Genomic DNA, 25,735 nt, shown 5'->3' with positions numbered 1-25,735 from the left:
TTGCAAGAACGCTTTTCAATTCTTTTAATTTGCTTTTAATTATTAGATAACAGATTAAATTAAAACCAAAACTTTAATTAATTAGTAATGTTTTTCCACATCGTCGGGGACTTCGGAGCGGAGGACGGGGAGCTCAGGGTCCCGGCATATGTTTAATCATTTCATGCAATAACCTTCTGTAAGGGAGCTTTTAGAGGCATTGTACTCTTCAGACGTCTGGTTCCTATCACCACCACAGTGAACAATTCTGACTCGGTAAGTTTCTCTAGAACACAGCATTTTACATCAAACCCACTTTGATGAGTACTTTTTATTCCTTGTTGCTCCGTGACGTTCCTGGAGGAACGTAATTTCACTCCACTGTGTCCTTGTACAGAGACGGAATGACAAAAGCCTCTTGACTTGACTCTTTGACAGGGCCGTGGTCAATATTTGGCACAATGCATACAGTTGAAAGCTAAAGTGTATTAATTAGATAAACAATGTTTAACAACAAAGTTTTTTTAAACCATGAAACATTAAGACACACAGACACACACACTAATGAACACACACACACACTAGGGGGCAGTGAGCACACTTGCCCGGAGCGGTGGGCAGCCCTATCCGCAGCACCCGGGGAGCAGTTGGGGGTTAGGCGTCTTGCTCAAGGACACCTCAGTCAGGGACCATCAGCCGAGGGGATCAAACCGGCGACCTTCCGGTCACAGGGCGGGTTCCCTGACCTCCAGCCCACGACTGCCCCAATTCGTGCTGATAGTGAGTTCACAGGTCAGCAGATCAACTGCGTTGTCTTCACTACTGAGTTCAATACCTACTAAGAAGTGGCTGATATGGCAAAAACACATCATAATACGTCAAGGAATTTTCACGACACACTGTTTTTGTCTGACCAGTTGGTTTAGAGAAAACAGAACCAGCGACTTGTCTGTGCTACATTTTAACAATCTTATGAAAAAGTATTCAGTAGTTAGTGTTGCACTGAAGCCAGTTAGTGTGGGCTAATTTTGCTCTCATGATAATGCAACATGCAGTTGGCCAGTTTTACAAGCACTGACCATATAGTGACCGTATGTAGACATACTGTCCCGTGAAATAGCCTCCCACGGCAGCGATATAACGACAGCTATAACCTACTGTTATAACGTTACCTCACATGTAGGTTCACAGGAGTCTGTCAGTGCTGAGCCTTTAGAGCGGCATACCGCTCTGTCTGTCTGTCTGTCTCTCTCTCACTGGCTGTCTGTCTGTCTGTCTGTCTGCCTGTATCTCACTGTCTGCCTGTCTTTCTCTCACTGGCTGGCTGGCTGTCTGTCTGTCTGTCTGTCTGCCTGTCTGTCTGTCTCTCACTGGCTGGCTGGCTGTCTGCCTGTCTCTCACTGTCTGTCTCTCACTGGCTGGCTGTCTGCCTGTCTTTCTCTCACTGGCTGGCTGTCTGTCTGTCTGTCTGTCTGCCTGCCTGTCTCTCACTGGCTGTCTGTCTGCTTGTCTCTCACTGGCTGTCTGGTCTGTCTCTCCCTGGCTGGCTGTCTGTCTCTCCCTGGCTGGCTGTCTGTCTGCCTGACTGTCTGTCTCTCTCAGGCTGCTGCAGTAACACAGAGAGACTGGCTGAAGCTGCACAGCAGCAGCGGGACCGCTGTTAACCAGGCAGAGTAAATAAACTACTCACAGCGTTCAGGTTACAGCCACGGACACATTTCAGGTCGTGTATGAATAATTCTGCCCTTCACAGCGCCGTAAACTGCGCTCAGCTGCAAAAGAAATAAGGAAAAATCTTCGTTTTTGGGCGAAAGCGGTTTACAAACACCCCTGTTCCCCCGAACGGAAAAGAGCTCAGTCCACAAGCCACTGCCAAAATAAGAGTCCCAGCCTCTCGTCTCGCGCACTCTTTCGAAAAGTCCTACCTGTCGAGAAAGAAGCAGATGCTGGCCTTCTCCACCGCGTGGCTGATACCTTATATATTATAAAATCATTAAATTATATGTTGGTTCATATATGCTTGAGAAATGGCTCCCCCAATTATTTGTTATTTTGTGTGGGGTTTTTTTTGGGTCCCTGAAGCTTACAGTGCACTGACGTTACATCGGCCTTGAATGAATGGCTTATACATTCAAATTCTGCTATAAGCCAATAACACAAAATCAGCTCCCACATGTAGCTAGTAAAACCTTCAGTGCCCCTTATAAGTTGCATTTGCGGTGATGCAGTGTGAGTTTAATATCACGACTAAGGTTAACTCACTATATATATATATATATATATATATATATATATATATATATATATATATATATATATATATATATATACTCAAATGACCACAGAGACAGCATCTGTATTTAGAAGGCCTTCCCCATTTATTGATCAGAACAGCGGAGCATATACACTGAGAAAAACATTACAATTTGATCATTTTTACACAGGTAGGCCAAGGTGGTGTTAGGAGTCTTGCCCAAGGACTCTTATTGGTATAGTGTAGGGTGCTGCCCAGGTGGGGGACTGAACCCCAGTCTACAGCATAGAAGGCAGAGGTGTTACCCACTACACCAACCAACCACTGAAAAAGGGGAGGCATACATAAAAACGGCAGGAGCATTGCGTAATCATCACAAGACAATAGAGAGAGATAGCAGTCAAGAGACAGGGGCCCCAACGGTGCTTATGGTGTCCAGGTACACGGAGCCCAAACAACCGATAGTGTAGTGTTAGAACATTGCTGATCGGACATCGATGCTGTATGAGTTACAGCTAACCATATGGACGCACGGCCATAAGCTGAGGCCTCCGTATGACGCAGGCCCTGAGGCCTTACGTCGCTGCTGTCAGAAGAATACCTTGGTAACTTTACAGGAGAAGGAAAAAACATGCTTCACTTTCAATGGAAGTCAATGGAACCAGAATTTTTCCCATGTCATTTTGGGTCATTTCTTTTAGGCCATTCATCATAAAATTTACAGGCAATGTAAAGAGTAACAGACACTTTCAGATTATGTCAAAAACTGAAAAATGGCAAAAACGGACATACAAGGTTTTCTTCCGACAGCAACGATGTGCACCACAGGCCTGGACCCCATAGGTCATGGCATAGTCAGGAGGCCAGGACGGTGCACTGACCACTGACCACTGACATTAGGACCTAACAAATTCATACATAACAGCTGACAGAAATTGTTAGAGTCGGTTTAAAGGTGTATTTTTTATTGATTACTCAGTAAGACGTTCCAGTGTGTGTGTGTGTGTGTGTGTGTGTGTGTGTGTGTGTAGGGCTTGTATTTTGAATGTGCGCTTTCCGGTGCTGCTGTGGAGAGGAAGTAATGTATGTGTTGATGCGGACGATCCTCCTGCTTTATCTGGGGTGCACGTTATCTTATGCGCACGCTTTGGCTTAAAGCTGCAGCTGTTTGTTCGGTAAGAGAAGCCGCTGAACGCCTCCTGCTGTGTGTGTGTGAACTCGGGCAGCCGCAGAAGGCTGGTGGTTGGGTTGTAACAGCAAGACAGAGAAAGTTCAGGTGAGCTGATCCAGGTAAATCACAGTGTTTAGATTCGAAGTCAAATGTGAAAATATCCCTCGACATCAGAGACTCGAGTTACACCGAACCGAATAACGTTCCTCCTGCACCGAAACAGCTGCGCTGCCTGTGAAGCTCAGGGCTCGTCGATACGGACTCAGTTCAGCATCGCGATATCTTTTACATGCAGTGGTGGACGGTAACTGAGTAACTGAGTAAGTGTAATTGGTTTCTGTACTTTAGTATTTTTTGGTGTATCTGTACTTTAAGTTTTTCCATTACTGGGCGACTTCCTCCTTTCACTCCACTACATTTCAGAGTCTAATGTCCGACTTTTTCCTCCTACATTTTGAGAAATCTGTCGTTCCTTTTGGTTTCTGTGTGTATAAAAACGTAACATGTCAAAACGAAAGAAGCGCAAAGCCAGAGCACCAATCAGGGCCCAGCGGTCACTTTGTTTAGAGCTGGTTTTGACCTGTTGGTCACACCGACCCAGTGCAGCACGCGGTTCAACGTCAGCGCAGCAGCGTAAAACTTTGGGAGAGTCTGTTCAACATAAACGATGAACTAACCTAACTTTGTGTAAATAGAGCTCAATATAGAAATATGTCCACATATGCAGTCGAGACTGACGCGGCTTTTTTCTGAATTTCTACAAACACCATTTCATTTTATAGTAAATGAGTTTGGGCTGGTTTATGTTTATGAACAGACGCCTACAGATCAACATAGTAAAGGAGCTCATCTGTGATCCTGAGTTAAAAGCCAGTTTTTATTCAACTTAAACTTGGAACTAAGTTGTAAATAAATCTGAAACTGAAACTTTGCTTGTGTGTAAAAAGTGATTTCAGAGCCACTCGGTTCTCCCTGATGGAAACTGTTTACCTTCAGTGTTTTGTGCTTCTGATCATTTTAATAGACGTCAGCGTCACTAATTAATGACGTTCTATTAAAAGACTGGTTTACCAAGAGAGACGCTGGAGGACTTTCGCCTGAAATGAGTTCATGAAGCCAGTCTGGTTATAAAAATGATAACAGGACATCAGAGCCAGAATTCCTCTTTTAGTACTTTTACTTTATACTTAAGTACATTTGAAGGGAAATACTTTAGTACTTTTACTCAAGTGGAGGTCTAAAGGGAGGAACTTCTACTTTTACTGGAGTGATACTTTACCTTGCGTATCTCTACTGTAACTCGGGTACATGATTTGTGTACTTCGTCCACCTCTGTTTAAATGATATTTAACTTTACTGAAGTGCTGGTCGTCTACAGACCTGTTTTCTCTTAAACCTTCTCCTAAAATACAGCAGAGTGTTTACAGTACTCCCTTAACCTCACTCTCTAAAAAGGTGGCTCTTCAAGGCTTCTTTAGTAAAGACAAAAGTTCTAGTTAGAGCCATGAGTTCCACATAGAACCATCTCATGCTTAAAGGTTTTTTGGGTTGTGAGCCCTGCAACACATTCGCCTTGATTACAGAAGCTTGAGGAACCAGCTTTTTAAACTGTAGTTGTCAAGTTCTTTCAAAAATGATCTAAATAGTCCGAGGAACCCAAAAAAAAAAAGACATGTGCTGCAGTATCCGGTCCTGGACACCATGAGGAAAATCCACAAAATAGGCTTGTAAATGAAAACAACCTGCTAAGCTGGTGGATGCTGGATATGGGCATTAACATGGATGTAATGCTCGTTATCTCATATATCACTAAAACTGGAAGCACCGTCAAGGAATGGCAATATCGGTGTCAAAATTCCCGTTTGTGTCCTCGGCCGTATTAATTCTTGTTTTTCTTTTTTTGATGACATCACTGCACCGTCAGGTGGGGAAAGCTAATATAAACCAGCTGTCACTGTTATGATTTCTGATTCACATCCACTTGTGTTGACTTTTTTGTACCTTGTAATGCAGCAGTAGTCAAACGTGTCTAAACCGCTGTGGATCTTGTTTGATCTTGTTTTTCCAGATGCAACATGAGTGGCGGCTTGGCACCGAGCAAAAGCACCGTTTATGTTTCCAATCTTCCGTTTTCTCTGACCAATAATGACTTGCATAAGGTGGGTTATTGTATGTTGCATTTGACTGCACTGCTGTTGTGACTGTTGGAATATTTGGACTTCACAGATTTCGCAGGTTGGGATTCACTGGTCTTTATTATCAATACTTAATAATAATAATAATAATAATAATGAATTTTATTTGTAACGCACTTTACATTTTAAGCAAATCTCAAAGTGCTATACAGTAGAAGCACGATACAGTTATATACGCTCACCGGCCACTTTATTAGGTGCTAGTAAAACGCTGGACCCCCTTTTGGCTTCAGAACTGCTTTAATTCTTCTTGTCAGACTTTCAACAAGGTGTTGGAAACGTTCCTCAGAGATTCTGGTTGGTTATTTGAGTTCCTGTTGCCTTTCTATCATCTGGAACCAGTCTGCCCATTCTCCTCTGACCTCTCACACCAACAAGGCATTTTCGTCCACACAACTGACCGCTCACTGGATATTTCCTCTTTTTCGGACCGTTCTCTGTAAACCCTAGAGATGGTTGAGTGTGAAAATCCCAGTAGATCAGCAGTTTCTGAAATACTCAGACCAGCCCGTCTGGCACCAACAACCACGCCACGTTCAAAGCCCCTTAAATCCCCTTTCTTCCCCGTTCTGATGCTCGGTCTGCACTTCAGCAAGTCGTCTTGACCACCTCTACATGCCTAAATGCAGTGAGCTGCGGCCGTGTGATTGGCTGATTAGCTATTTGTGTTAACAAGCAACTGTACCTAATAAAGTGGCCGGTGAGTGTATGCCGATGTATAACTGCTGTGATAAACAAATTCACTCAGTTCAAACGGTTTGGCTGGATCTGTTGGGTTATTCTCTTTTCTTGAGCAGCCTAGCAGTCATCAAAGCAAGAGAACGGGCTTTATGTTGCAGTTTATTCAGCTCTTTCACTCACTGTGATCTTCACAAGAAAAATAATGAGCCCTGGGCTTCTTGTCAGTGCTCATCAAGTCGAGAGAGTGGATATGCACAAATACAAGTGGGGATGAAAGTAATTTAAGTCAAGTGATACTTTATTAATCCCACAACCGGGAAAATTCCACCTCCCCATTTAACCCATCTGTGAAGTGAAACACCACATACACACTAGTGAACACACACACACACACACACACACACACACACACACACACACACACACACACACACACTAGTGAACACACACACTAGGGGGCAGTGAGCACACTTGCCCAGAGCGGTGGGCAGCCCTATCCACGGCGCCCGTGGAGCAGTTGGGGGTTAGGTGTCTTGCTCAAGGACACCTCAGTCATGGACTGTCGTCCCTGGGTATCGAACCGGCAACCTTCCGGTCCCAGGGCCAGTTCCCTGACCTCCAGCCCACGACTGCCCCTTAAATGTGCAACCTTGACTTTGTCTATATAATAAAATCTTTTACTTATTCATGGAACAAGAAACAAAATTGAAATCGATACGATACAGTGTATAATATATTTTTTGGTACAGCAAAAATAAGGGCTGCCTGAATGTGTGCCTTGTCGTCAATACCCCCAGTTGCTCCCCGGGCGCTGCGGATTGGGCTGCCCACCGCTCCGGGCAAGTGTGCTCACTGCCCCCTAGTGTGTGTATTCACTAGTGTGTATGTGGTGTTTCACTGCACGGATGGGTTAAATGCAGAGGTGGAATTTCCCCGTTTGTGGGATTAAAAAAGTATCACTTAACTTAATATTGTTAATGTGTTAATCAGTGCACTACACTACTGTGGCATATATTTCCAAGTTAAAAATGATTTTTAATTTGGTTTTTAATATTCGGTGTGCTGAACGTGCCCTGGCTGCACCGAGTTCTGTTTATGAACACTTTGTTTTGGCCCAAATAAATAAAAGTTCTTAAAGAGAAATGTTTCAGTGCCTGCCAGCGGCTTTTTAAACAAATTAAAAAATCACAACCACATGAATTTAGAATTGATTTATAAAAAGTAAGTTGAGCGCAAGGGCATGCGTGACGTGCTCCAGCCCTTCCCGCCAACCTGACTCTGACAGGATGGCCAGTTTGACAGTGGTTTCTACAAAAGAAGGTGAATGATGGACAGATGGGCTTATTGGTGATGCAGTTTTCCGTTCTGAGACACTTTTTCAAATGAGATTTTTCGATACGCATCGGAACCGTTAACCCTTAGAAGAGACGGGGTAGCGTCTGCATGGAGTCTGAAGTTTGAATGTTTTGCTGTGTTTTAACTGAAATGCTTTGTTTATTTGGAACTTTTCCCATTTCTCCTTAAAGTTGTGCACTAAATATGGAAAAGTTGTTAAGTAAGTAGACCATTTCAGATTATACTCTAATTTGAATATTCTAATTATACTAATTATACGAATTTGAATATTCAACAATAAAACAAGTAGTTGCGTCATCACGTGCAATTTCTTTGTGTCGTTTCTAGGGTGACCGTTGTGAAGGATAAACAGACACGGATGAGCAAAGGCGTTGCGTTCGTGCTGTTTCTGGACAGGGAGTCGGCACATAATTGTGCTCGATCACTAAACAACAAACAAGTATGTCCATAATAAGTAAATTGTTGCTTATCCATGTACTTCTTCTTCTTTTGGCTGCTCCCTTTAGGGGTCGCCACAGCGGAACATCTGCCTCCATCTCGCCCTATCCATTGCCTCCTCTACTTTCACACCAACCATCTCCATGTCCACCTTCACTACATCCATAAACCTTCTCTGAGGTCTACCTCTTCTCCTTCTACCCGGCAGCTCCATCTCCAATATTCTTTGCCCAATATATCCACTATTCCTCCTCAACACATGTCCAAACCATCTCAACCTGGCCTCTCTGGCTTTATCTCCAAACTGCTCCACCTTCACCGTCCCTCTGATCTGCTCATTTCTAATCCTGTCCATCCTTGTCACTCCCAACGAAAATCTCAGCATCTTCATCTCCGCCACCTCCAGCTCAGCCTCCTGTCTTTTAGACAGAGCCACGGTCTCCAAACCAGACATCATAGCAGGACGCACTGCTGTCTTATCCATGTACTAATCTCATAAATTTGCAAGTCTTTTTTGCTGTAATGTACTAAAACTCACAGGTGCTGTCTGTTTATTCTGCAGTTGTTCAGTAGGACCGTGAAAGCCAGCATCGCCGTCGATAACGGAAGAGCTGCCGAGTTCATTCGGAGGAGAAACTACTCGGACAAGTCCAGGTGTTATGAGTGTGGTGTAAGTTATCAGGAATTCTCTAGTAAATCAGAATTCTGACGAATTAAAACACTTTATCCTGCCTTTTCTTCATCGTCCTTCCTGTCTGTTTTAGATTTCAGGATTCAGAATAGACTCGTTGACTGAGGTCATTGTACCTCTTCAGTGTTTCTTACACATCTACAATACAAAACATTTCAAACTAATAGTAACAGGCTCACTCATCGTCTAAGCCGCTTATCCTCGTGGGTCGCGGGGGCGCTGGAGCCTGTCCCATATCCTTATCCTCTTTGCGGCAGTGTAAGGATTAGGGTGTAGTTGGAGTGTAGAGTGTTTTTTAACCGGAGGTTCATTCTCATAATGTTCTTTCACTTCACAAGAATCTTCTTCCCCTTGTGAACTAAGCCACAGTTCACCACAAAAGACCGCGCTGCTAATGGTTTATATATACGGCCATGTGCAAAAGTTTGGGCGCTCCTGCTTAAATGACGTTTTCTTGATTTTTCTAGGTGAAAAAAGTGAACGTCCTCTACGGAAAACGCGCTCGGGCACATTTTAAGGCATGATTACTGTTCATTTGCTGAATTTGACAAATTGATATTATGAATAATAATTGAAACAGATAAAAATGATGTGTAATCTTAAGGAAAACAATGTGCATCATTGAGAAAATGGAACAAAACATGTCATACGACAAGGCGGCCCAAACGTTTGCATATGACTGTACATGTTATTTATGTGTACCTACTCACTCACGTAAGATAGAGCACTTCTGGACCTGGATTCAGAATGGGAATGATCTAGAATGGGAATGATCTAGAATGGGAATGATCTAGAATCTCTTCCTTTCTGTAAAGTCAGTATAAATGTATGGGAGTGTTGTGGTCCTGCTCTGAGGAGCTGTCCTAAACCAAAAAACATATCCCTGTATCCTTTACTCTGACGGTTTATCTCTCTTTAATGCTTACAGTTAAAAGAATATGAATAGAGTGAATGTGTGAAGTCGGATGGGTCCAGCTGTATGCTGGTTCTGGCTGTGCAGAGGCATGAGGCTAACAGATGAATTACAGTTGAAAATGGGATAAAATCACCTGTTAATGCTGTTGCTCATCACAGGAGGATGGTCACTTAAGCTACTCATGCCCAAAGAATTTGCTTGGAGAAAGAGAACCTCCCCCGAAAAAAGAAAAGAAGAAGAAGAAAAAGATAAAGCACACTGAAGAAGTGTAAGTTGCCTTCAATACATTGGTAATTTAAATAAAACGATCGGCATGTTTCTGTTCTTTGTTTACATGAAAGGTATTTTGTACATGTTTTCTTTTTCCTCCCATCAGTGAGCCTGAAGAAAGTGAAGATGAGGGAGAAGACCCTGCAATTGACAGTTTAAGTCAGGCAATTGCTTTCCAGGTCAGTGAACAGAAAGTGTCAGAGTGCTCCTCTGATATTTTTGCAGTTGCACAGTTTCCGCAGGTTTGGCCTGTGCTGTTATAAATGTTCATTGATTTTTATGCTGATTCTGCTTTCTCTACATCCAAATTTGCTGCTGGCCAATTTTTGACTGATTTTAATAGAGTTTTGATGGAAAGCTCACACCGTATGGACTAAATGAACACATGAATATTTGCTGTATATAAATCTTCTTATGGGGGCGGCATGGTGGCGTGGTGGGTAGCGCTGTTGCCTCACAGCGAGGAGGGCCTGGGTTCGATTCCCCAGCCGGGTGATCAGGGTCCTCTCTGTGTGGAGTCTGCATGTTCTCCCCGTGTCTGCATGGGTTTCCTCCGGGTTCTCCGGTTTCCTCCCACAGTCCAAAGACATGCAGTCAGGCCAATTGGACGTGCTAAATTACCCCTGGGTGTGAGTGACTGTCTGTGTCTGTCTGTCTGCCCTGCGATGGACTGGCGACCTGTCCAGGGTGTATCCTGCCTTCCGCCCGAAGACTGCTGGGATAGGCTCCCGCAACCCTGACGGAGAAGCAGCTTAGAAAATGGATGGATGGATGGATGGATGGATGGATGGATGGATGGATGGAGTCTTATGTAAAAATTAAAAGGAGTAGCATTACTAAAACACACTACAGTGATGCAAGTCGCCAGGCAAAGCCTAAAACACACAAGCACCATCTCGGTGTTTAGATCTCAAATATAAATCAGCATTATACTAATAATGTAATGACAGTAGTAGATACTTCACTTACAATCTTAAACAATATTAGCAATATTAAAAATAATCACAATAAAAAATTACATTCATCAACTCAAAACTGACGGTATGTGCAATTTCCACCAAAGAGGTTTCCAGATGAGATGAGATGAGATGAGATGCCTTTATTGTCATTGCACAGTGTACAACGAAATTGAGCAGCAGTCCAACGGCTCTTCCTACACACAAAACAATTAAACATAAGGCTAAAATATATAAGTGCAGGTTTAAGGGAAAAAAAGTATCAAAAATCTTAAATATAAAGAAAAAGGGCTATAAAACGATATATTCTAAACAGACAATAGACGAGTGAGGTAGCAGTTGTTATTGCACATTCTAGAGTTATGATATCATCAGACATAGAAATCATGAAATCATACATAGAGTAGCTTTAACGGGCCAAACTGGCCCATCAAATTTTACAACATTTGATTGGCTGCTTATTTAAATATGCATAATAATACTATGACATTGTGGTGACGGTCTGGCAGCCGCATTCAGATGTAGCCTGAGCGCGCTTGCCTCGTGTTATTTACCACATAAATTGCAACACATCAACATCACCCAAAACAAAAACAACAAATTGGCTGATTACCGATTTTGTTTTGTGTAAAAATGACTCCTGTTGTGCACCTCTAACTGATATTATTATTGTTTCTTTAGAGTCTTATGTAGAATGTCGTCTTGTAATCCGAACTTGCTGTCGGTTCGGACATCATAATACATTTTCCTTGCTTTGCCGTTTTTCCGAGTGCTTCAGAGAAGGTCTCCGAGCTCTGATATGTGGGAGTGGAAGTTGAAATACAAGATTGCTGGTTAATATTATCGCTCCCCACCCGCTGGTGCCTGGGGGACGTAGCCAAAAGCCAGAAAGCGTTTTAGATGCAGGAAAAGTTGCATTTAGATGGAGGATTATGGGAAAAGAAGAATTTTACCTTTGAATGACAGACGATGGATTATGCTTAATCTGACCAGAGACGAGAGATATTACGGTAGAAATGATCCATTTTAACTGGCAGTTGACTTTAAATACACAAACTAAAAGAAAATACTTTTATTAATAAATTAATAAATAAAGAAAGAAATACTTATTCATTTTTGGGGTGTAGGGTGCCTTTGCTTTTAAGCGTGTTCAAAGCAAATAGTCATTCATTTTCTTAATTTTAACAGCAAGCTCGAATGGAGGAGGAAGAGAGACGAAGGAAACGGGCCACTGAAGACTCGAGCCAGGCTTCCACATCAGAGGACTCTCATAAACCCAGGATCAAAAAGAGCACCTACTTCAGCGACGAGGAGGAGCTCAGTGACTGACGAGTATTTGGACGTTGAGATGCAGTGAGGTTATACATCAGAGCTTCCTCAAAGGCTTATCAAGGTGATGGAGGTGAAATATCGTTAGGTTATTTTGTCACTCGGTTCAGTTCAAAGCTGTAGCTCAGAACACCTCCGCTTGATCCCAGCAGCTGCAGGTAATACGAGATTCTCTCACTTCTAAATCGTGAATCACATCTACATTTATGTTCATTATGGTTAATCGTAGTAGTATGTTTCTTTTATTTTGTAAATATAGTTCAGACCACTGTTTCTATGTCCTGAAATGTGCAAATAAACTTTCTGGTGAACTCTGAAGGCCTTAATCCTCTGTCCTGCATTTTTCTTCCAGTTCATTTAAAGCCATTTCTTGCCCATCATACAGCAGCACCACCTAAGTAGGGCTGAACAACTAAGGAAAAGTATCTGTGATTTTGCTGATCATTGTTACTATTGCAGTTTATCTGGCGGTTATTAAAATAAGCTACAGGCCTGTTTTTGGAAAGAAAACCAGCATATCCACTTCTCTGCCTTAAGGCTCGCTAAACACAGGGCACCCAGACTCTTAGTTAGTTATGAGTGTGTTACGTACGCAGCATGTGGGGGTTTGAAGCTTCTGATCTAACTTGACTTAGTGCAGTTCACAAACTCCGTGTTATTAGGTTAAATTTACCCACTTAAAATTGAAGACATTTGTCAATAAGACAAGCTATAGTTGAAACTGCACGTCAGAATTGCCCCCCTTCAAACCAAGTTCTGAAAAAGTTGGTAGAAATGCAAATAAAAACAGAAATAAGTGCTTTGAAAATCCCATTTGTCCCTTTCCTCTATAAAAATTAGTACAAATAGGAGATGTTTTGTGTTTCATCTCACTAACTTCATTGTTTTTTTTTGTAAAATATCCACTCTGAAGTTGATCCCTGCAACACATTCCAAAAAAGTTGGGACAGGGGCAATTTAAGACTAGGAATGTTGTAAAAATTTTCCGAAAACCTTTTAAAGGAGGTAATATAATGGCCTAATCCTTTACGAGCAAGGATGGGTCGAGGCCTGCCAAGAAATGCATCAGCAAGTAGTTTTTATAAACATTCTTCTTCAAATTATTGCAAATAACTTAGGTATTTCTCTATGGGCCATAATATCAAACGATTCAGGAAATCTGGAAAAAACTCAGCATTAAAAGCCAAATGCCAGCGTCCTTCAACCCCTCAGACAACAATGGGTTAAAACTGGCATGCTTCTGCAACGGATATGGGCTCAGGATTACTTTGACAAACTGTTGTCGGACCCCGTTCATCACTGCACCCCCAAACACAAGACTACCGTGCACAGCAGTAAACCTCTCGAGATCATCTGACTTGGACTGGTGGATGGTGGTTCAGATTTTTCATGGAAATAATGGATATTGTGTCCTTTTGGCCAAAGAAACAAAGGACCATCCAGACTGTTAATAGTGTAAAGTTCACAAATTCAGATCGTGTCATGGTATGAAGGCTGTTTGTGCCTATGGCATGGGTAACTTGCACATCTGTGAAGGCAGCATTAAAGCTGAAGGACATTTGAAACAACATAGGTTGCCTTTTAGATGCCGTCTTTTTCAGAGACAGAGAACGTGTGGGGGCTAGACTGCCCTGCCAGTGTCCCACTGAAAATGTGTGGCGTGATATCAGAATCACAATCACTTGAATTCACCAGGTGTGTTATACATAATGAACAGAGCAGACAAATGCACTGTTAGCAAATATTTAACTAAGACCCAAATAAGATAAAAATAGAATTAAGAATAGAAATGAATAATAAAGAGGCTAAAGAGATGTGTGCATATCTGTACATATGCAGATATGAATATTTACCCACATGCAGGAGACATATAATATCTATTATATCGGCCTGATATTACAAGTGGATGAATATTACATATTAATGATTATAAAGTGCAAAATTCGACAGTATAGGCCCAAAATGGTTACACGGCTGAATACCTGTATAATTGAAGAATGGCATAAAAACTGCATTCAGAACTGGATCAATTGGAATTGGAGTAGAGTGTATATTTCCCAACTACAATGAAGTTCATAAATATTCTCCAAACTTTTTTGTGCTGTTTTCATATTAATACACATCAAACTGAATTTACTAATCGCTGCTTTCTGTTTCTATAAAACACAGTCAGAACTTTTGGGGTTGTAAAAACTATTACTATTACACGCAGATAACAAGCCTGTCACAAAATCTCTCACATGTACAACATTGTTAAATGACTTGATGTGCTTAGAGGAGAATGATTGATTGATTAATTGATTGATTGATTGATTTTACAACCATGTGTCTCTGTGTCTGCACACTATGGAATTAGACCTCTGCATTTAACCCATCCGTGCAGTGAAGCACCCACATACATGCACACTAGTGAGCACACTTGCCCGGAGCAGTGGGCAGCCCTATCCACGGCGCCCGGGGAGCAGCTGGGGGTTAGTTGCCTTGCTCAAGCCAGGGAGGAATCGAACTGGCGACCTTCCGGTCACAGGGCTGGTTCCCTAACCTCCAGCCCACGACTGCCCCCAGTCGTGTTAAACGTGTCATCTCACAAAAAGTTGAAAGTTGGAAAGTTGAAATGGTCACAAGTGAGATTTGGGACTTTTTACCCAACTAAATCCTTTGCACATCCTCGTTCTATGGGATTAGTTAAGACTGCGAAACTGGTAGTCGGCGGCAGAATTGGAGTCTGATTTATATGGCTGAGACCACAAAGACCCCAAAGAGCCTACTTCTGGACTGTGAGGTGGTGCAAGTTTAATAGGTGCATAATCTCTGACAATAAAAAATTGCGTAGCATTACGTCTTCTTACTTGGCTTAACTCAAATTTAAGTTCACTGTGTCTTCAGCCATGGGAAGAGTGACTTTGCACAGGCTTCCCTGAACTCCACTGTGGTTCTACTGAAATAGCTCCATATTCCTTATATAAAACACTTTAAACTGAAGGGGCATTATTACACTAATGTGGTGAAGAAGGGGTCGTGTGGGAATCAACCCAGGTGGAGTCAAGTTGCAGAGGTGGGTAACAACACCAGAGGTGGACGAAGTTAAAGTCGAGACACCCAAGGTAAAATATTCCTCCAGTAAAAGTAGAAGTTCCTCCCTTTAGACCTCCACTTGAGTAAAAGTACTAAAGTATTTCCCTTCAAATGTACTTAAGTATAAAGTAAAAGTACTAAAAGAGTAATTCTGGCTCTGATGTCCTGTTATCATTTTTATAACCAGACTGGCTTCATGAACTCATTTCAGGTGAAAGTCCTCCAGCGTCTCTCTTGGTAAACCAGTCTTTTAATAGAAGGTCATTAATTAGTGACGCTGACGTCTATTAAAATGATCAGAAGCACAAAACACTGAAGGTAAACAGTTTCCATCAGGGAGAACCGAGTGGCTCTGAAATCACTTTTTACACACAAGCAAAGTTTCAGTTTCAGATTTATTTACAACTTAGTTCCAAGTTTAAGTTGAATAAAAACTGGCTTTAAACTCAGGATCACAGATGAGCTCCTTTACTATGTTGATCTGTAGGCGTCTGTTCATAAACATAAACCAGCCCAAACTCATTTACTATAAAATGAAATGGTGTTTGTAGAAATTCAGAAAAAAGCCGCGTCAGTCTCGACTGCATATGTGGACATATTTCTATATTGAGCTCTATTTACACAAAGTTAGGTTAGTTCATCATTTATGTTGAACAGACTCTCCCAAAGTTTTACGCTGCTGCGCTGACGTTGAACCGCGTGCTGCACTGGGTCGGTATGACCAACAGGTCAAAACCAGCTCTAAACAAAGTGACCGCTGGGCCCTGATTGGCGCTCTGGCTTTGCGCTTCTTTCGTTTTGACATGTTATGTTTTTATACACACAGAAACCAAAAGGAACGACAGATTTCTCAAAATGTAGGAGGAAAAAGTCGGATATTAGACTCTGAAATGTAGTGGAGTGAAAGGAAAAAGTCGCCCAGTAATGGAAAAACTTAAAGTACAGATACACCAAAAATACTAAAGTACAGAAACTAATTACATTTACTGAGTTACTCAGTTACTGTCCACCACTGCATAACTAGTTGTACTTACTCAGCTGCATGCAGGTCAGTCCTGTTTTTTGTACTCCAGTATACTCATATTTACTCAGTCCTGACTGAATCTCTCGTGTGTTGCAAGGGCAACTCCACCAACTTTCAAAATCCTGCATGGTCTAGAAATGCCCCATTCTAAAGAAACCTCTGTACGTTTCCCCACAATTACCCACTGTTTACATCTCAAGGCCTGAATTATTCTGCTAATTTGGGGGAAAAAGAAAATATGCTGGAATTCCCCTTTTATTTCATTTCCCCCGCAGCCATGCTGACAGCGCGTGCACGGCTTTCTGTCCCCCACTTTTGGGTTTTTTTCGGTTAATTTAACACCGAAGGGTCTCAAAACGAGGAGAACGGAGCCCGACAGCCTCGCCTTCCCACACCCACGGAACCGGGGAGCTCGGCGCTCGAGGAGGTTATGGACCCGGCGCTTTCGCTTCTGCCCGGGTTATTTCGAAAGAAGCGACGGGGCGGTTCGGGGAGTGGGTCTAGTCTGGGTCTAGTCCCGGTGGCTTCACATTTAGCTTAGTTCCCAGGCGCTCTCGGCTTCTAACGCTTTCCCGGACACGGGGACCCCGCTGGTCGCGGAGATCACCGCGGATTGGCTCTGCTCGGCCACGTGACCGCCGTCCTCGTAACTGGACTTTTCTCCGAGAGCGAGCTTCGCAGCTCCGCCGTCTCACAGGAAAACAAACGCAACCCGACCGAGCCGACAAACGGCGGACCAGCGTGGCCAGCATGGGAGACAAGAGGAGCCCGACGAGGTGGGTAGATACATAAACGAAGGCCAGGCTCGCGTGGCCATGGCCGCAGCTCGGCTCACCTCGCAGGAACCGCGCTGCTATGGTGAGGAGGAGGAGGAGGTGGAGGAGGTGGTGGTGGTGGAGGTGGTGGTGGTGGTGGTGGTGGTGTAGGAGGAGGAGGAGGAGGAGGAGGAGGAGGAGGTAGTGGTGGCGAGCTGCGGCCATGACGCCTCGCCGTTCACTCACAGAAGCGAGAGCTCGTTAAAAAAAACAGTCTCTTTTTTTCAGTTCAGACACGTGGTGTGTGTGTGTGTGTGTGTGTGTGTGTGTGTGTGTCCCTCCGTCTCTCCTCAGGCCGAAGCGGCAGTCCAAACCCTCGTCCGACGACGCCTACTGGGACTGTAGCGTGTGCACGTTCAGGAACAGCGCCGAGGCGTTCAAATGCATGATGTGCGATGTCCGCAAGGGCACGTCGACGCGGTGAGTGATCGATTACGTCTGATTAGCCCCGTTTCGCTAAGACGGCGGACTTAACTGAAGCTTGGCGCAGTGCGAGTGAGCGCTTTAAGCGTAAGCGGCGCTGAACGCGAGAGCGCGCACAGGCACCTATATCTAATAGGCATAACCCCCCCTGACGTGGCCGCCGCTCAGCGGCCTGGGCTGTGAAACGAGACGTGCGTTAATAGTTCGCAAACACTGATGAAGCCTGTCGCGTTTTCCTGCTGGAGGTAGCATCTGCCTGGACATCCAGGTCAGTCTCAACTGGCCCTTCCACATGAGATGAGCTCTCTCCCCAGCCCTGGTGGCCTGCCTGTCTCTTCAAGCTGTTTAAAGGCTTTTGGTCCGACTAGTCATGAACGCCTTCCTTATGATTTCCTGTCTATTAGTCCTGGCTGATCCATCACAGGGTCCTGCCAGTTTTGGATCACCCCCCTGGTTCCGACCTGCTGTCAGTAACGTTAACGTTTGCCTGGCTGCTGGGCGGTTGGCATGCCAATTGGTTGGGGCCTGACTGAGCCGGGGCCTTCGCTTTTCACTGCTCTGAAAACCGTAAAACCTGCAGACGGGCAGGTCCGTCCGTTTTCCCGTGCTGGTTCTTGTGTTGTCGTTTGTGTAGGGTAGTGCGGCAGGGAGAGAGAGAGAGTGGCTGTTATTCGGGCGAGTTTCAGTGGCAGCTGGCTCCCAGACATCCACAGCTCATTAGTATTCAACAGCTTAATCAGGCGCGGTGTCATCAGAGGCAGAAGCACCTCATCAGGACGTTTAACCGCTGACACGCGCACAAACGCGGACGCTCTCTCCCTCCGCCTCTGCCTCTCTTGGGGTGCCCCTGAGATGGCCGTCGTTGATGGACTTTAGTGATGATGTGCCCTTCCTTCTGTGACAGATGCAGTCCGTCAGTTCGCGAGTTGCTGCGCCACAGAAAGCATCTCCCTCGCACAGGGTCCCCCGGAAGTGAGAGCCGCCTTTTTTGTCCGTAGTCTCGACTTTACTCTCATCAGGCAGGTTTCACTTCCACTTCAAGGTTTTCCCGTTGGCCTCGTCCTGCTGCAGAAGTGGTGACGGGGTGCCGCTTTTGGTCACAGTTGTGTGCTGAGGTTGGCGGGTGAAGATGAGGGTTAACTGAGCCTGGCTGGCAGGTGTTGAAAAATAAAGTGATAATTGAAAGGACGTCTTTGGGTTAGGGCTGTTCGCCGGACACGTCGGTCAAGACACGGGGCCTCAGAGGCGGGAGGACAGTCTGCGGGCCTTCCCAGCTGAACGCAGTGATGCTTTAGGCCGTTTATGCACGGCATTGCGTTCATCGTTCATTCATTCATTCGTTCATCAGTTCTTAGCTTGTGCACTTTAAGGCGTGCTCACTGAGAGCCTTTTCCACATTGGCTTTCTTTGCTGTCGCTCCAAGAGTGGCTTGTTTATCTGGTGTTGACAGACTGACAGGTCACTGATGAGGTACCGGTGCCTCTTGCTGAGTGCTTGAGGCCAGTCCGCCTCTGCACCAGCCAGCGTTCCTGCTAATCTGAGCGCTGTGGCACTCTCTGCCCCCCAGCAAAAACACTGCCGAGCACATGATGCCAGTCTGCTGCCACCAGGGTGGAAAAATATTCCCGTGTGCTTTCGAACAGGCTTCGTTCTTTACCCTAAGAGCCAGGGAGAGTGTGTAGGATGCAGCAGGAAACAGTGGCTTCACTGAAGGCCAAGTGGCACATTTATATGCGTGTCTTTGTTGTCGTAATAAAATGTGACGGCTATAATGATCTTGTTTTCACAGGCTGTGGACAGATTCTTGAAAAGATTTGTAATCGTTCCCTGCTGGAGAAGTAATCACATGGATACTTTGCCTTGGTGATTCTAGAGTGAAAAGGGATTTGGTCTGGTGCCAGACCCTGATTGTACATCGCCATGTTAATGCTTTTAGCATGATTAAACTGGCATACACTCGCCGGAGTATATCAGTATATTAAGGCGCAGTAAAGATGTATATAAGTCACTATTAATCCTGTCTAATATTGTGGGTGTGTAATTCGTAAGTGCCCTTCTGTGCAGAGCCAAAACTAATAGCGTGGCAAAGGTCTCGGCAAACAGCTCTGTTCATGGAATGGGAAGACGGCACATTAGCCGCCTTATCCAGCGAAATAATCTACCCTGAATAAAAGAGATAATACCACAGGCATGATACAGCTAGCCAGAGCATGACTACCTCTGAGCTTGAATTTATGACAAATGCTGACCTAATTTTGACTAAGACAGGCGAGGGGAAACGAAGGAGGGGGGGGGCATAGAAAGGCTGTGAAAGAGAGAGGAGACGAGGGAAGACAGAGGAGGAGGAGGGAGAGGGCAGGAGGAAAGAAAAGGCAAGCAGAGGAGAAAGGAAAGGAGGTTAGGAAGCGAAAGTGTGGAGCGGCAGGAGGCTCAGGGCCATCTGTCAGGCAGGGGGTTTGGCAGCGGAGCGGAGGAGAGAGCAGCATGCTGATGGCATGCTCGCAAAGTGTAACACATTAATCATACTCTCAGTCTCCTGACTTCACATCGCCTCGCAGCACAGTCATCACGCCATCGCACTAACACTTGATGTGATCACCGCTTAGCAGAGATAATAAAGGGTTTACCATGAGTGAGTTTACAGTGGTGTGAATTAGAGCCGCAGTCGTTGTCGTGATGACTGATTTTGCAAAGTGCTGCATTATAAAGCTGTACTGTGTTTGTTTTTTTACTGTGTGGTGTTAGCACCCGGACTGACCACACTTCCAGACAGGGGGGGGGGGTGATGTCACATCTTCACAATATGCTGTCTGCCTCACCGTATTTAGTTTTTCTGAAGTGAGTCAGAAGTTGGAGCAGACAGAATAGAACCAGCGGTGACCCATTTAAAACCAACGTACTAAAAATATGAGTTTATTTATAGCGATAAATATTGTCATATTGCTGACCTCTATTTCTAGATGACTGCCAGGCTGCCGTTATAAATAGGAATTCGTTCTTAATGGCCTTCCTGGCTAAATTAAAGCTTTGATTTTAAACATGGTGTGTTTTGATGAGTGCAGACATGCTTGTAATGCAGTAGTGTTTGGGTCAAAGTGTCGTTCCCATTATTAATGGACTGTTTTTAATACATTGTATGTCTCAGTGTAATTGCAATATTAGTATGTTGATATGTTCACCCTAATGTAAGTGTGTACTCAAAACTGGTGGAGTAATTCAAGTAGCAGTGTATTGATTAGCTATTTGCTGCCGGCAGAAGGAAGACTGACTGACTGACTGACTGATACAGAGAAAGGGAGAGAGCTGGAGTGACTGACTGACTGACTGACTGACTGACACAGAGAAAGGGAGAGAGCTGGACTGACTGACTGACTGACTGACTGATACAGAGAAAGGGAGAGAGCTGGAGTGACTGACTGACTGACTGATACAGAGAAAGGGAGAGAGCTGGAGTGACTGACGTGAGTGACTGACTGACTGACTGACACAGAGAAAGGGAGAGAGCTGGAGTGACTGACTGACTGACACAGAGAAAGGGAGAGAGCTGGAGTGACTGACTGAGTGACTGACTGACTGACTGATACAGAGAAAGGGAGAGAGCTGGAGTGACTGACTGACTGAGTGATTGACTGAGTGATTGACTGAGTGATTGACTGAGTGACTGACTGAGTGACTGACTGAGTGATTGACTGACTGACACAGAGAAAGGGAGAGAGCTGGAGTGACTGACTGACTGAGTGATTGACTGACTGACTGACTGACTGACACAGAGAAAGAGAGAGAGCTGGAGTGACTAAGAGGCCTTAACATAAGTCAGCGGTGATGTAATGATTGTCGTCTTAGTTTTCATGCTTTGTTGTTCGAGGTCTTATTGCATCTTGTATTTCAGAATGAGTTCATGTGTTGGTGTAAGTGGATGCTGGAGCAGCTCTGATGTGGTGTCCTTTGTGGCTTCTCGGCTGGGAGCTTCGCTTCGCATCGAGCTACAGTCGTAATCGCTGCAGTGATGTCTGTGTATCTGTTGTGAAAGCCAGCTGTTTCTGTGCCTGTTAAAGTGGTTAAAAAAACAGGCCTGGGTTTGGAAAGCTGGTCTTGGACCAATGCAAAACAGCGCACTCTTCCTGGAATATGAACACAATGTGTGGTCCACATTCCTCCATCCTGACTTTAATCCCACAGATGATGGAGCGCTCCAAAACTTCAGGGCTTTCATGCTAATGTGACAAATGCTGTAGAAATAACTGTCAGTTGTTAATTTATGTTGTGTTGGTGGCAGCAGTGCTTTTGTTTTCACACACACTGGGTTGTGCAGCCACAAAGCCAAAGATTGTAGAGCCAATAACCAGTAATAATATTGGGTTTCCGTGCAATTCCCAGTGCCAGTGTTTTCCTGCCTGTCTCCTGTAAGAGGGATAAATGGTGAGCACGAATTAGCCGCCGCTCCTCTGTTCTCAAAGCGTTCTCACGTTACAGTTTGAGCATGCTGGCTGGATTTCTCCACAAGCCTGTCTGAACTTGGTGTTTTCCTGAAGTTGGTGTTGACCTCAGATGAGGTCAGCTTCTTTTGCATTTCTTGCATTTCTGGTTTTCTCGCCAGTCTCTCATCTCACTCTTTTCTGTTTTGTTTTTTTTTTTTCCTGCAGGAAGCCTCGTCCTGTCTCCCAGCTGGTAGCACAGCAAGTAACGCAGCAGTTTGCTTCGCCCACTCATCCCAAGAAAGAGAAGAGAGAGAAGACGGATAAGGAGAAAAATGAAAAGGAACCCATGCTGAAAAGGAATAACCACAAGAAAATGAGGTGCATCCTTTTTTTCCCCACCCATGTCTGCTTGATTGGGACACGTTTCCCCTGTCACAGCCATGAAGTTACAGTGTACAGTGCAGGAATCTGTTAATCCAGACTTTGAATCCAGTTTCCGGTCGTTAACTGAGTGGTTGATTTGATCTTAGCTGGACTTGACCTCCACTTTAATGATTCCCCTGCTTCAGTGTTGCTCCTTTGATGAAAGGCTTGGCAGTTAGCTGGTAAGTGGAATAATGAGTGAGAACAGGGGAAACACAGAACTTCACAGTTCAGTGGTTCTCAGGGATTAGAAAAATGGATTAAGGTTTATGATGTATGATGCATTTCAATTTTCTACATTGCACTAACTGTTTTTTAGAGCCTTTTATAGAGCGAATAAGATCAGGGTGAATCCAGAGTAGCAGCAGCCAAGTGGATGGACAGTAGGGATAGAAATTTCAGTCAAGTTTGAATTTGTAAGACATTATTAGAAATATATTTGACTTTTAAGGCCAGTAGGGTGAAATCACCACTATATATCCCACTGTTCCTGCACAGTATTAAGACCAGTAGGTGACGTGCATCTTGAAATTTACTCTGAGGAAGGTGTTTATCTTAAGTCTTGAAGATGAACAGACAAATACCGATCATCTGTTTTCACCTCACCAGCCTGGCCACGCCGTATTTCACCTCATTAGGGTTAGTTAGCCCATGACTAATGATAAAATTATGTTGAAAGATGTTGAAAATTCTATTCCTTGAAATCTGTCTGAGTAGAATGTAAAAGATCTGTTTATTGCCACTTTCTGCATTGTTTCCTGTGTGCTGAAGCTGCGCTCTGGTACTATCTGCTACCCAGCACCAGAGGGTTTCTGGCCGCGATGCTTCTCGTCCACTGTATGGTAGCTGCAACAATTTTCTCTGCTTCCTTCCATGGACAGAACAGATAAGAAATTCTGACGAAAATGGTGGAATATGCACTCACCAGCCACTTTATTAGGTGCTAGTAAAAGGCTGGACCCCCTTTTGCCTTCAGAACTGCTTTAATTCTTCATGGCAGGTTTTCATCAAGGTGTTGGAAACGTTCCTCAGAGATTCTGGTTGGTTATTTGAGTTCCTGTTGTCTTTCTATCATCTGGAACCAGTCTGCCCATTCTCCTCTGACCTCTCACATCAACAAGGCATTTTCGTCCGCACAACTGACCGCTCACTGGATGTTTCCTCTTTTCAGACCGTTCTCTGTAAACCCTAGAGATGGTTGTGTGTGAAAATCCCAGATCAGCAGTTTCTGAAATACTCAGACCAGCCCGTCTGGCACCAACAACCACGCCACGTTCAAAGCCCCTTAAATCCCCTTTCTTCCCCGTTCTGATGCTCGGCCTGCACTTCAGCAAGTCATCTTGACCACCTCTGCATGCCTAAATGCAGTGAGCTGCGGCCGTGTGATTGGCTGATTAGCCATTTGTGTTAACAAGCAACTGAACAGATGTTTCTGAGCAAGTAAAGACGGAGAGAAGTTAATTTGCAAATTTTTTTTTTAACTTGCATGACTTTCTAACTCATCTCTAATAGGTAAGTCTGTTGTTCTGGCAAATGAAGCTATGTGGTCCACCGCTATGCTGTGCATACAACTACATATAGTTTGGTTGCAGGTGAGGTGTGTTAGTGGTATTTATGCTCCTTAAGTGGCTCAGCCTAAGCCAAGTGTTTGGATTCCTTTTCTTTCAAGGTTTGTGATGGCATTGAAATGAGGGTACTACTCTCTTCTTGCCTCCCACAAGACGGCTGTTATTTAATCGGTCCCTGGGGTTTGTGCTTCTGGTTACATTTAAAACCAGTTTATCCAGCCATAAAGCCACGGTCCCACTGGACTGTCGCTTTGCTATATTCTTCACCAGGGTGGAGCCAAAAGTCAGGCTGGTATGTGAGATCTTGATCTATTGTAGTTTGTTGAAGAAATGACTGAGGAGCAGTTTCTCCTGTAGTATACAGTCATATGCAAAGTTTGAGCACATCCTGACCATTGACGCTTTTATGTAAAATGTTCATGTAACAACATTAAATATAAAACGTGCCCTGTGCACAGGCCACACTGTATGTCTTTTTTCCAATGTGTTACAGCGAAAAAATGAACCCCACAGAAGTCTTTCCATGTCCCTGCTCCACAGGCCCAGGTTGAAAAACGTGGACAGGAGCAGTGCTCAGCACCTGGAGGTGACTGTGGGCGACCTGACGGTCATCATCACAGACTTTAAAGAGAAAACCAAGCCCTCATCCAGCTCCTCTTCTAGCGCCACCTCAGCAGACCACCACAGCCAGAGCGGCTCCAGCTCCGACAACACAGAGAGAGGGTTCTCCCGCTCCTCGTCGCCCCGGGGGGAGGCCTCTTCAGTTAATGGAGACGCCCATTAAGAGCAGACCCTGTAGCAGACCCCTAACCCCCTCGCACCCGACTGTTCACTTTGCACCTCAACATGCACAGGAGTTTGTGTGTGTGTGTGTGTGTGTGTGTGTGTGTGTGTGTGTGTGTGTGTGTGTGTGCGTGTGCGTGTGCACCAAGACTTACTGCAAGATACAGACTGACGCACCACCATCAAACCACCACCACCACCCCCACAGGATTAAAGCCCAGGAACTGCCAGGACTGAATGCTCCTGCTCTGTTACAACACAGTCCGTATGTTCCAACACCTACTGGGTCCGCTCCAGTGAACTGTTGGCTACTTTTTACAGGACTTTGATGATGATGATGATGATGGTTAATTGCAACAAGGCCACAATTGACTGACAGTACAGCGCCAATATGACATGATAGTATTATGCATCAAACCAGTGTTACCTGTCAGTTTGCATTTGAACACAGACATCCATCTCCTTTTGTCTTGCGTACTAATGTGGCATGGTTGGGTTTTTTTTTTTTTCCTTTCGTTTTCAGAAACCAGCGCGGGGGGCCGGGGGGGCGGGGGATTAAGCGTAATGCCTTTCTATAATTGTACAGTTTGTTAACTAACTGTTGATAACTAACTGTGGTAGCAACAGGATTCTTTCTCACTTGTTTATTGCACCTGCTGGCACTTGGTGTGGTTTTCATGAGAGGGGGAAAAAAGTAGTTTTTGTTATTTGTCGTTTTGTTTTTAATATCTGGATTTGAGAGAATCGTTTTAGTTCGTCCTTCCACCCACATGTACTGTAATGTGTTAGAACATCTTGGTTCTTCTCATTAAGATGGTGAAACAAATCAAGAACATTTATTGGGAAACATGGGGAAATGTATTTGTAAAATGTTGACTTTGCTTATTCCATCCTTTATAATGAGCAGTGGTATATAAATATATTGCGGTATAGGAATTATCTCTTAATAAAATGTACTATTTAGACTCCC

General features: G+C 44.3%; 3 protein-coding genes across 8 annotated transcripts in view; 2 read left to right on the top strand and 1 right to left on the bottom strand.

Moving 5' to 3' along the window:
* Window positions 1-1,835, bottom strand: part of pphln1 (periphilin 1) — a 38,349-nt gene extending 36,514 nt beyond the window's left edge. For both annotated transcript variants that reach the window (XM_017717809.2, XM_017717810.2), the window contains exon 1: window positions 1,670-1,835. The gene's annotated coding sequence lies outside the window, so the exon portion shown is untranslated. The remainder of the gene's footprint in view (window positions 1-1,669) is intronic.
* Window positions 1,836-3,261: 1,426 nt separating this feature from the next.
* zcrb1 (zinc finger CCHC-type and RNA binding motif 1) lies at window positions 3,262-12,562 on the top strand. 4 transcript variants are annotated; one of them, XM_017717805.2, is made up of 9 exons: window positions 3,377-3,509; window positions 3,628-3,724; window positions 5,473-5,563; window positions 7,807-7,835; window positions 7,964-8,075; window positions 8,637-8,744; window positions 9,840-9,949; window positions 10,058-10,130; window positions 12,096-12,562. In XM_017717805.2, exons 3-9 carry the CDS (start codon window positions 5,480-5,482, stop codon window positions 12,234-12,236), a joined length of 657 nt encoding a protein of 218 aa, XP_017573294.1. In that variant the 5' UTR covers window positions 3,377-3,509; window positions 3,628-3,724; window positions 5,473-5,479; the 3' UTR covers window positions 12,237-12,562. The 4 variants fall into 4 exon arrangements, with proteins under 4 accessions (XP_017573293.1, XP_017573292.1, XP_017573294.1 ...); XM_037542340.1 differs by having other exon boundaries at window positions 3,397-3,523; XM_017717804.2 differs by lacking the exon at window positions 3,628-3,724 and having other exon boundaries at window positions 3,262-3,408.
* A 4,018-nt stretch (window positions 12,563-16,580) lies between these two features.
* yaf2 (YY1 associated factor 2) lies at window positions 16,581-25,735 on the top strand. Of its 2 annotated transcripts, XM_017717801.2 has the most exons (4): window positions 16,699-17,111; window positions 17,445-17,570; window positions 22,217-22,369; window positions 24,523-25,735. In XM_017717801.2, exons 1-4 carry the CDS (start codon window positions 17,086-17,088, stop codon window positions 24,764-24,766), a joined length of 549 nt encoding a protein of 182 aa, XP_017573290.1. In that variant the 5' UTR covers window positions 16,699-17,085; the 3' UTR covers window positions 24,767-25,735. The 2 variants fall into 2 exon arrangements, with proteins under 2 accessions (XP_037398987.1, XP_017573290.1); XM_037543090.1 differs by lacking the exon at window positions 17,445-17,570 and having other exon boundaries at window positions 16,581-17,111.

This window comes from Pygocentrus nattereri, chromosome 11, assembly GCF_015220715.1.
Source record: "Pygocentrus nattereri isolate fPygNat1 chromosome 11, fPygNat1.pri, whole genome shotgun sequence".
Classification (NCBI taxonomy): domain Eukaryota; kingdom Metazoa; phylum Chordata; class Actinopteri; order Characiformes; family Serrasalmidae; genus Pygocentrus; species Pygocentrus nattereri.
This window is presented reverse-complemented; position numbering and strand designations above follow the sequence as displayed.

Bases quoted from the DNA above. Each gene is read 5' to 3' on its own strand.
- zcrb1 (XM_017717803.2), top strand. From the start codon at position 3,370: ATGCGCACGCTTTGGCTTAAAGCTGCAGCTGTTTGTTCGGTAAGAGAA. The intron at 8,076-8,636 runs GTATGTCCATAA...TTTATTCTGCAG, and splicing joins GATCACTAAACAACAAACAA to TTGTTCAGTAGGACCGTGAA. The intron at 9,950-10,057 runs GTAAGTTGCCTT...TCCTCCCATCAG, and splicing joins ATAAAGCACACTGAAGAAGT to TGAGCCTGAAGAAAGTGAAG.
- yaf2 (XM_017717801.2), top strand. From the start codon at position 17,086: ATGGGAGACAAGAGGAGCCCGACGAG. The intron at 17,112-17,444 runs GTGGGTAGATAC...GTCTCTCCTCAG, and splicing joins GACAAGAGGAGCCCGACGAG to GCCGAAGCGGCAGTCCAAAC. The intron at 17,571-22,216 runs GTGAGTGATCGA...TTTTTCCTGCAG, and splicing joins CGCAAGGGCACGTCGACGCG to GAAGCCTCGTCCTGTCTCCC.